General features: G+C 49.9%; 1 protein-coding gene across 1 annotated transcript; it reads left to right on the top strand.

The window, feature by feature from the left end:
* Positions 1–1,982: 1,982 nt before the first annotated feature.
* On the top strand, positions 1,983–7,589 carry LOC121274223 (tubulin alpha-1D chain-like). Its single transcript, XM_041181421.1, has 5 exons — positions 1,983–2,000; positions 5,375–5,591; positions 5,725–5,873; positions 6,327–7,007; positions 7,293–7,589. Exons 2-5 carry the CDS (start codon positions 5,471–5,473, stop codon positions 7,587–7,589), a joined length of 1,248 nt encoding a protein of 415 aa, XP_041037355.1. The 5' UTR covers positions 1,983–2,000; positions 5,375–5,470.
* The last annotated feature ends 4,118 nt before the right edge of the window (positions 7,590–11,707 follow it).

The following is an 11,707-nucleotide window of genomic DNA, read 5'->3' as shown; positions in this document are numbered from 1 at the left end:
CCTCTCCCAGGCAGGAAAGGCCGTGCTCTGATCCCCGGGCTCTATTTATGCTGCTCCCAGCTCCCGGCCCGGCCTCTGCTCCTCTCCCAGGCAGGAAAGGCCGTGCTCTGATCCCCGGGCTCTATTTATGCTGCTCCCAGCTCCGGGCCCTGCCTCTGCTCTTCTCCCAGGCAGGAAAGGCCGTGCTCTGATCCCCGGGCTCTATTTATGCTGCTCCCAGCTCCCGGCCCTGCCTCTGCTCCTCTCCCAGGCAGGAAAGGCCGTGCTCTGATCCCCGGGCTCTATTTATGCTGCTCCCAGCTCCCGGCCCTGCCTCTGCTCCTCTCCCAGGCAGGAAAGGCCGTGCTCTGATCCCCGGGCTCTATTTATGCTGCTCCCAGCTCCCGGCCCTGCCTCTGCTCCTCTCCCAGGCAAGAAAGGCCGTGCTCTGATCCCCGGGCTCTATTTATGCTGCTCCCAGCTCCCGGCCCTGCCTGTGATTTTCTCCCAGGCAGGAAAGGCCACGCTCCATTCCCCGGGCTCTATTTATGCTGCTCCCAGCTCCCGGCCCTGCCTGTGATTTTCTCCCAAGCAGGAAAGGCCACGCTCCATTCCCCGGGCTCTATTTATGCTGCTCCCAGCTCCCGGCCCTGCCTCTGCTCCTCTCCCAAGCAGGAAAGGCCACGCTCTGATCCCCAGGCTTTATTTATGCTGCTCCCAGCTCCCGGCACTGCCTGTGATTTTCTCCCAGGCAGGAAAGGCCACGCTCCATTCCCCGGGCTCTATTTATGCTGCTCCCAGTTCCTGACCCTGCCTCTGCTCTGCTTCCCACATGCACATTAACTTTATTACTTTCTCCCTCACTCTGAACCAACCTAAAATCTTTCTATTTCCTAACTGTGGTACTCTCCCAGTATTCTGTACATCTTATATTCCTCTCTGGTATTACATCCTGCCCAATAGCTCTAACCAATTGCCCACAAGGAACTCAGTCTCAGCTCTGTTAGGTAAAACCCATCCAGCCTGCACAGGTCCCCTCTTCCCCAGAGCCAGTCCCAATGTCCCTAGAATGAATAGCCCTCCGCACTGAACCATCTTTGCAGCCATGCATTCATCTGCTTTTTCCTGCTATTTCTATAACCACTGACGTGCAGCGCTGCTAGTAATCTGGAGATTATTAATTTGAGGTCCTATATGCTATTTTCCTGTCAGATCCCTAAATTGTGACTGTAGGACCACATCCCTCTTTCTGTTTATGACAACTGCCTGTGCCCAGCTCCCCTATCACGGCTCTTTGCAGCCGCTCAGTGATATCCTTCATCCTGGCACCAAGAAGACAACACACCCTCCTACTTTCACTTCTGCAGCTTCAGAAATGTCAATCTATTCTTCTAACTATCGAATCTCCTTTCACTATTGCTCATCCCGTCTATCCTGTACCCACCCTGTAAAGTTGAGCCAGCCGTGGTGCCATGGACTTGGCTCTGGCTGAGCTCCCCAAATAACCATCACGCCCATCTGTGTTCAGAAGTGAATACTGGATGGAGAGTGAGATGCACTCAGGGTCCTCCTGCACTAACTGGATGTTTCTTCTTGACAGTTTGATGGTAACACATTCCCTCCCTCCTTGCATATTCTTAAGATGCAGGGTGACCGCATCTAAAAGCATTCTACCCATGAAGCTCAGCCTCACAGATGTACCATTTTAACACCAGCTGCTGTTCATATCCAAAACCTGGAACTCAAGCTGCTTCAACTGATGACACTTGCTGCACAAGTGGTTATCCAGGACATGGGATGCGTCCTGGAGTCTCCACATAGCACAGGTTGAGCACTCTAGAGGTCTGAGCAGCCTTGCCATTACAATTACATAATAAACCTTGCTAATAGTAATAAATTTGCTGATACACATGACTGCTGTTAATAATACATTTACTTAGTACTACAGAAACCCAACTTAAATTCTTCATTTCCAGCTCCCAATTTGAAACAATTACCTGAGATTCCATGAAAAGAGAAAAGTACACATGACCCAATCACTTGCCAGTTTCCTCTGACATTACAATCTGATTTACTTTGGACGCCCCCTGGTGCTCTCTCAGTATCTCTCTCACTCACCCTGCCCTCTCCCTCTATCCCCATTGTGCCCTGGCCTCTTCCGCCGGTCTCTCAGTGTGGCTCTCTCTCTCCTTCACCTCTCATTTTATTTCCACTGTACCCTCGCCTCTCCCTCTGGTCTCATAGTTTCTCTCTCACTTGTCCTCAACCCTCTGTTTATCCCCATTGTGCCCTTGCCTCTCCCATTGGTCTCTTAGTGCCGCTCTCACTCTCCCTCATCTCTCTTTTTAGCCTCACTGTGCCCTCCCAACACCCACTCACTCTCACTTTCCCTTGCTACTCTTTCAATCCTCGCTATACCCTCATCTCTCCCTCTAGCCTCGCAGTGACAATCTCTCTCACGCTACTGCTTTAATACCTGCTGCGGGCTTGCTCTCCCGTTGGTCTCACTGCGACTTTCTAACTCTTTCTCTCTGCTGCACCATTTATTGGCCTCTCTGCTGTCACCTCTCCTGCTAGACCTTGCAGTTTAAGGTCCCTTAAACTGATAATGGTCACACTGTCAATGAAGATAAGGAAATAACGTGGGTGTTTGGAGCAGGGGAAGAGGTCAGCATGATAAGACACCACAAGCAAACTACCACTGACACAAAGTCAAGCACTAACCACAATTAATGTGAGCAAAATAACATTAATGCAGAAAATGATGATACTACAGCATGGCAAATCCCCGGGATCAGATGGTTTCTGTTCCAGGGAGTAAGGGTACCAAATGGAAACATTGAAAACTAACCTTAACCTTGAGTTCTCCCCACAGGACCCCACGATTGACACCACCGACAGTTCCCTCTAAGGCACTCGTGCCCCCATTCCCAAGACATTCCCCCTCTTTCCACAGACACTCTCCCCATCCTTCCCCCATAAGACTGCATTCACTGCCCAGCCTTTGTTCCAAATTTGCACCCTAGAATTTCACTTTCCAGCCTTCACCTACCTCCCTTGTGAAGTGCAGCATTTTCTAATGACACCCAAGTGAAGGTATGTCAGGTCCCCATGAAGGAGAAAGCAACTTCCACTGACCTCAAAGAGATGGAAGAGGTGAGAAGCTCACCAGCTGTAGAGCCGCTTATCTACATGGGTAACAATGAACGTTCTAAATTCTGACTGGCAGAGAACTTAATATCGAGGGCGAACTTAATTCCAGTGAGGTGGCCTTTTAATCAGCATGCATGAGATGTTAATGCATGAGATGGGATTCCAAACATTGCTCGATGGGAAGCTCAACCTGCCTTTAATCCATCTTGAAAGTCGGCAGAACAGAATTCCAAGAGGTTTCCACACTATCGGGAAACAGATTGTTGCCTCTCGCCACATTAAGTGCCCCGCCCGCCACAATTCCTGCTGCTGGCAGGAGAGGAATATTCCACCCAGAAACTTTAAAGCTGGGGGAAGAGTCCAGTGAATAACCAGAGCTGGGCTTTTGGTATCGAGAAAGATGCGAGTAACTTATAAATGTATCTTTCTGATAATTACCATGTGATTCTGTAGTTTGTAAATTCTTCACCCCTGAGTTACCAATCCGAATAGTGATATCTGTTAAAGGTTCAGTGTGCCCTCTGTGTGCTGAGAAGCTCCACAGCAAATTCCTCAGCTTGGACCCCCATCAGGCTCACATTCGAAAACAGAAACAGGTGGATCATTGTCCACTGGTCTGAGGGGAGAGGCTGGAGAAAGCATGGGAAGACATGGCCACACTCACGACAGATCACAAAGAGATGGCTGTTGATTATTCATCGCTGGACAGAAAGATTGAGAAGGAAGAATAAGATTTATTAATCAAGTCGGGAAAATTTTACAGGGAAAAATTTAACAGCTCCTAAAACAGTTGCTGTGTTCACAAAGCTGCACACTTCAGCAAGGGGCCCAGCTTTGTGCAAGGCTAGCACACTTAAAGAGTCACAATGATAGATCTACTGAGGAAAGATGAGATGATGCCTGAGAGGAGCATCAGCACTGACATGCAATGTTGGGCCGAATGGCCATATTCTATGTGCTACATCCTATGCAAAGCTAGCCTGTAATGTATAAGACAGCCTGAACCTCGGATAGATGGGCTCTGGTTCCGTGGGAATATCTCAGTGTATGATTGACAGTGTCTGAAATGATGGCGTTTGTCTGGTGCAGGTCTCTTAGATGGGAAACTGATTGTTGGGGGCCAGACAAATGGAAGCTTGTTGATGGCTTTCATGTTGAGGGGAGAGTGACTGAGCAGCGTCTGAATGAAGAGATGCATTTACTGGGAATGTGATTGAGATGGCTAAGACTGATGTCATGTGATCCAAAGGGCTGGTTGGGGTTTGGTGGGTGTGCGTTTGTTGCATGTGGGTCAGAATAATGGATGTTTTGTTTATCACGGTTTGATTGAAGGGCGTTTGATCAACAACGATGGCCTCGTTGCCTAGAGCTCCACCAATAACAGAATGTCGCTGACCATTTGTTCTGCGGTTTGCGCAATGAACCAATCAGCGCTGAGCATCATCGAACCTTCGTTGTTATTGTTTCTCTGAGCAACCACAGTCTTTTGTTCTGAGAAGCCAATCAGAGCGCTGTTCCATTGATCGGAATGCTCCAAGGGCGCTGTATAAATAGCGCGAACGTCAACACAAGGCACATCCTCAGGAGCTGTGAGAACAGAAGGAGATCATGGTGAGTGGGTGCACAGGAGTGCACTGGGCAATGGTTTTGGGTCAAGCCAAAGGAATCCACAGGGATGGCAAGATCCACAGAAAGAGAGTGAGAATCTTCCGGGATAGTAGATGCATTGGGAGAATGTGAATTCACTGGGCGAAAGGGGAAATCCACAGAAAGAATAGCAAGTCAAGGTGAAATAGAAAGCCGAAATGATCCGCAATGAAAGGGAACTTAACAGAATAGGGGAATCTAGAAGAGGAAGATGCAGAAGTAGGAGAAGTCCACAGCCAGTGGGAATACACAGGAAGAGAGGACATCCATAGGGAAAACAAGGCTCCAAAGAGAATGAGTGTAAATGAGGAAAAGGGATCCAAAGAGATGGGATCTCTCCACGGAGAAAAGGCTGGGACTATCTGTGGAAGGATGGAGTGATGGGCAATAAATCAATGCTTCCATTGAGGGTATAATGAAGAAAGTGGGGGATCCATGAGGGAACGGGCAAAATTCATGACAAGACATGGAATTCATAGTGGATGAACTTGTTGCCTCCAGCACATCTTTCACCTTCCAGCTAGAGTGACAGTATAAAGCAATGTCCTCATAACACTGTCAATAATCATATGCTCCTTGTCCCCTTCAGCGTGAGTGTATTTCAATCCACATTGGCCAGGCTGGTGTTCAGCTTGGCAACGCTTGCTGGGAGCTGTATTGCCTGGAGCATGGGATCCAGCCGGATGGGCAGATGCCCAGTGACAAGACCATCGGAGGTGGTGACGACTCCTTCAACACATTCTTCAGTGAGACGGGGGCAGGGAAACACATCCCACGAGCCGTGTTTATAGACCTGGAGCCCACTGTGATTGGTAAGAGGAGAGATTGTTGATGGGGTTGCTCAGTCAGTGTTCTCACTAGACTCAGTTAAATATGGTCCAAAGGCATCAAATTTTCTGGAATGTTCTATGTTCCTGTTGTTAAATCTCTGTTCCCTGTCTCCAGATGAGGTCCGCACAGGCACCTACCGACAGCTCTTTCACCCCGAGCAGCTCATCACTGGCAAGGAGGATGCGGCTAATAACTACGCCCGGGGTCACTGCTCCATCGGCAAGGAGATCGTGGATCTGGTCTTGGATCGCATTCGGAAGTTGGTAAGTTGTGTAATGGGAACAATGTCAGATCCCATCTGTACAAAATTGCCATCTTACCATTGACCACTGCCCCATCTCACCACCACACACTGTCCTGCTCTCTTAGTGTAAATGAAATCTTATTTATGGCCATGTGACCCACCTGTACAAATCCTATTATTCACTCCTTTATCACTTATTGATTTCACGCCAATGTTATCCTGACCAGTATTATGCACAAAAGGAAGCTGGGACTCCACTCCCTAGGCTGAACCACAGTCTCAGCGCCTCCACTGCTTTCCACCCTCATATCCACACTCCCTCCACCTGACAGTCATTACTCTCTCCACCCTCACACCCACCGTCCACCTCCCCACGTCCCAGAACCCTGTGTCAACAGTTGTTGATGGTTCTTTAATGATGGTTGTAACTTCTTGCTCCATTTTAATCTTTTGTCCTTCCTTTTCCCCACAGGCTGACCAATGCACAGGACTGCAGGGGTTCCTCATCTTCCACAGTTTTGGGGGTGGGACCGGCTCCGGCTTTACTTCCCTCCTGATGGAAAGACTCTCCGTCGACTATGGCAAGAAATCCAAGCTGGAGTTTTCCGTTTACCCTGCTCCCCAGATCTCCACTGCGGTGGTCGAGCCATACAATGCTGTGCTGGTCACCCACTGCACCCTCGAGCACTCTGACTGCGCCTTCATGGTGGACAATGAGGCCATTTACGACGTCTGTCGGCGTAACCTGGACATTGAGAGACCAACCTACACCAACCTCAACCGTCTTATTGGACAGGTAGTGTCGTCCATCACGGCCTCGCTCCGGTTCGATGGTGCCCTCAATGTGGACCTGACTGAGTTCCAAACCAACCTGGTCCCATATCCCCGCATCCACTTTCCATTGTTAACCTACGCACCCCTTATTTCAGCCGAGAAGGCTTACCACGAGCAACTCTCGGTGCCGGAGATCACCAATGCTTGCTTTGAACCGGCCAACCAGATGGTGAAGTGTGACCCTCGCCAGGGCAAGTACATGGCGTGCTGCATGTTGTACCGAGGAGATGTGGTGCCCAAGGATGTGAACGCCGCCATCGCCACCATCAAGACCAAGCGCTCAATTGCATTTGTTGACTGGTGCCCGACTGGGTTCAAGGTAAGTGTGGGTTTTGTAACTGATCCCTGGGACTTTTGGGATCCGGAGAATCAAAGTCATATTGGAAAAGAGGTCAGAAAGAATTTAATTAGCTCCTGAAAGCAGCCTCACTGCATCTTCCATCAGGAAGTGAAGCTTGAAGCCTGGGTGAAAAGCCCAATGAACAACCAGAGCTGCGTTGTTGTAGAGTGACAGACACAACACAGCTCATAAATAGAGATTATGGAAATTACAGGGGAACCAACGTCTGATTTTGAATCTCTAACCTCTCTTTTCCCTTTACAGGTTGGCATCAACTACCAGCCCCCGACAGTGGTACCAGGGGGTGACCTGGCCAAGGTGCAGCGGGCCCTCTGTATGCTGAGCAACACCACTGCAATTTCCTTGGCTTGGACCCGCCTGAACATCAAATTCGATAAGATGTACGCCAAGCGGGCCTTTGTCCACTGGTACGTGGGGGAGGGTCTGGAGGAAGGGGAGTTCCAGGATGCACGGGAAGACATGGCCTCACTCGAGAAGGATTATGAAGAGGTGGGGATCGATTCTTCAGCACTGGACAGAAAGGGCGAAGAAGAAGAATAATATTTACTAATTTAGATTGTTAAAAAGATTGTACTTTTATTTCAAATTGATATGAGAGTATTTATTTAAGGAAATAAATCTATTTTAAATTATTTTGTTTGTGTGTGTGACAAGTTAAAAGCCACATATGCATGACAAGGGATTAAGACACGTGAAGAAAGAAGGTTGAAGAGCATCAATGCACCCAGAAAGTGGGTTAACCAAACTCGACAACACTGTGCATCAGGTATCACAGAGCTTTTCAATCATTAAACCCTTATATAATGATCATGATGGCTCTGATTAATAATGGGTTTGATTCATAGGAGACTGGGTGTGCAGGTCCACAGGTCACTGAAAGTGGCAACGCAGGTGGATAAGGTAGTCAGGAAGGCATATGGCATGCTTGCCTTCATCGGCAGGGGTATTGAGTACTGGGAAGTCATGCTGCAGCTGTATAGAATCTTGGTTAGGCCACATTTGGAATATTGTGTGCAATTCTGGTCGCCACATTACCAGAAAGATATGTAGGCATTGGAGAGGGTGCAGAGGAGGTTTATCAGGATGCTGCCTGGTCTGGAGGCTATGAGGAGAGGTTGGAGAAACAACGGAGATTGAGGGATGACTTGATAGAAGTTTACAAAATTAAGAGTGGCATAGACAGAGTAGATAGTCAGAAGCTTTTTCCCAGGGTGGAAGAGTCAGTTACTAGGGGACACAGATTTAAGGTGAGAGGAGAAAACTATAGAGGAGATGTGCGGGGCAAGTTTTTTACGCAGAGGGTAGTGAGTGTCTGGAATTCGCTGCCAGAGGAGGTGGTGGAAGCAGGTACGATAGTGCTGTTTAAGAGGCAGCTTGACAAATACATGAATAGGATGGGAATAGAGGGATACGGACCCCGGAAGTGCAAAATGTTTTAGTTGACGGGCAATATGATTGGCGCAGGCTTGGAGGGCCGAAGAGCCTGTTCCTGTGCTGTACTTTTCTTCGTTCTTGTTCTTTGATTAAGATGGGTCTCACAGAAAGGGATATGATAGATGGGGTGTGACAGATTGGAGATGTGAGATAGAGGAAATCAGAGAAATATAGACCAGTTGGATATAGTCCCCCACAAAAGCTAAAGTTCAAATTGATGCAATTGGAGGACATGGGCTCAATCAAGAAGCATTACAAAGAAGTGGTGGACAATTCCTCCTCTCTGGGCAGAAAGGCTGAAGAGGAGCAATATGGTGCAGGGATTGCAGTGGTGGACATTGCAGAATGGGGCTAAGGGTTCTGCGAGGCAAGGACCATGTGAAGCTGTCCTGTGGAATTTACAGCTATCCAATTTTAGTTAAAAGACGTGCAGCATTTAAAGAACCTTGAACTAGTTAACCCCAGCCCACACTGTTTATCCCCAGCCCGCACTGTGTAACCCCAGCCCGCACTGTTTAACCCCAGCCCGCACTGTGTAACCCCAGCCCGCACTGTTTAAACCCAGCCCGCACTGTTTAACCCCAGCCCGCACTGTTTAACCCCAGCCCGCACTGTTTAACCCCAGCCCACACCGTGTAATCCAGGCCTGCACCGTTTAACCCCAGCCCGCACCGTTTAACCCCAGCCCGCACCGTGTAACCCCATCCCGCACTGTGTAACCCCATCCCGCACTGTTTAACCCCATCCCGCACTGTTTAACCCCATCCCGCACTGTTTAACCCCAGCCCTGCACCGTGTAATCCAGGCCTGCACCGTTTAACCCCAGCCCGCACTGTGTAACCCCATCCCGCACTGTTTAACCCCATCCCGCACTGTTTAACCCCATCCCGCACCGTTTAACCCTAGCCCGCACTGTGTAACCCCATCCCGCACTGTTTAACCCCATCCCGCACTGTTTAACCCCAGCCCGCACTGTTTAACCACAGCCCGCACTGTTTAACCCCAGCCCGCACTGTTTAACCCCATCCCGCACTGTTTAACCCCATCCCGCACTGTTTAACCCCAGCCCGCACTGTTTAACCCCAGCCCGCACTGTTTATCCCCAGCCCGCACTGTTTAACCCCAGCCCGCACTGTTTAACCCCAGCCCGCACTGTTTAACCCCAGCCCGCACTGTTTAACCCCAGCCCTGCACCGTGTAATCCAGGCCTGCACCGTTTAACCCCAGCCCGCACTGTGTAACCCCATCCCGCACTGTTTAACCCCATCCCGCACCGTTTAACCCCATCCCGCACCGTTTAACCCCAGCCCGCACCGTGTAACCCCAGCCCGCACTGTTTAACCCCAGCCCGCACTGTTTAACCCCAGCCCGCACTGTTTAACCCCAGCCCGCACTGTTTAACCCCAGCCTGCACCGTTTAACCCCTGCCCGCACCGCTTAACCCCAGCCCGCACCGTTTAACCCCAGCCCGCACCGTTTAACCCCAGCCCGCACCGTTTAAACCCAGCCCGCACCGTTTAACCCTAGCCCGCACCGTTTAACCCTAGCCCGCACTGTTTAACCCCAGCCCGCACTGTTTAACCCCATCCCGCACTGTTTATCCCCAGCCCGCACTGTTTAACCCCAGCCCGCACTGTTTAACCCCAGCTCGCACTGTTTAACCCCATCCCGCACTTTTTAACCCCTGCCCGCACTGTTTAACCCCAGCCCGCACTGTTTAACCCCAGCCCGCACTGTTTAACCCCAGCCCGCACTGTTTAACCCCAGACTGCACTGTTTAACCCCAGACCACACTATTTATCCCCAGCCTGCATTATTTATCCCCAGCCTGCACTGTTTAACCCCTGTCCGCACTGTTTAACCCCAGCCCGCACTGTTTAAACCCATCCCGCACTGTTTAACCCTAGCCCGCACTGTTTAAACCCATCCCGCACTGTTTAACCCCAGCCCGCACTGTTTAACCCCAGCCCGCACTGTTTAACCCCAGCCCGCACTGTTTAACCCCAGCCCGCACTGTTTAAACCCATCCCGCACTGTTTAAACCCATCCCGCACCGTTTAAACCCATCCCGCACCGTTTAACCCCAGCCCGCACCGTTTAACCCCATCCCGCACCGTTTAACCCCATCCTGCACCGTTTAACCCCAGCCCGCACTGTTTATCCCCAGCCCGCACTGTTTAACCCCAGCCCGCACTGTTTAACCCCAGCCCGCACTGTTTAACCCCATCCCGCACTGTTTAACCCCAGCCCGCACTGTTTAACCCCAGCCCGCACTGCTTAACCCCAGACCACACTATTTATCCCCAGCCTGCATTATTTATCCCCAGCCTGCACTGTTTAACCCCTGTCTGCACTGTTTAACCCCAGTCTGCATTATTTATCCCCAGCCTGCACTGTTTAACCCCAGACCGCAATATTTAACCCCAGCCTGTACTATTTATCCCCAGCCCGCACTGTTTAACCCCAGCCCGCACTGTTTAACCCCAGCCTGCACTGTTTAACCCCAGCCTGCACTGTTTAACCCCAGCCTGCACTGTTTAACCCCAGCCCACATCTGCTTTATTTAAAGCTGGTCTGCACTGTTTAAAGCTGATCTGCTTTATTTAAAGCTGGCCTGCACTGTTTAAAGCTGATCTGCTTTATTTAAAGCTGGTCTGCACTATTTAAAATGGGACTGTACTTTTAAAGCTGATTTGCACCAGTTAAAGCTGACCGCACTCTTAAAGAGTAGGTGTATTCTGCTTGGAGCAAGTTCCAGAACTGTTTGTAGAGGAGATTCTGAGCAGCACGAATTGTGGCACGAGAGAGGAGAGAGCACACTTTGGCACCGCACTAGATGCTTTGGTGGAGGAGGTGGCGAGGAGGACAGATCTGATCTATCTAGAGGGGGTCAAGAGGCAGTCCAAGCAAAATTTGAAAAGGCAGTGGGATCAGATAGCCTCAGTGGTCAATGTTAGGAGTCAAGTACCAAGTACCTGGAAAGAGTGCCACAAAATGTTCAATGATCGTGCAAGAGTGGCCAAGGACATTAAATGCACCTTTAAATGCCATATTTCACAAACTGTACCACTTGCCTCACACACTTACATCAAAGCACACAATCCCATTACTGACCAAACAACAATCTCTATCATACCTTCATTTATAGCTTCACTTCCCCCTCACACATTTCGCTGCAAGCCACACACCCATATCTCACAGCTTTCACTGTCAACTATCACAGC

Source organism: Carcharodon carcharias (assembly GCF_017639515.1).
Source record: "Carcharodon carcharias isolate sCarCar2 chromosome 35 unlocalized genomic scaffold, sCarCar2.pri SUPER_35_unloc_3, whole genome shotgun sequence".
Classification (NCBI taxonomy): domain Eukaryota; kingdom Metazoa; phylum Chordata; class Chondrichthyes; order Lamniformes; family Lamnidae; genus Carcharodon; species Carcharodon carcharias.
This window is presented reverse-complemented; position numbering and strand designations above follow the sequence as displayed.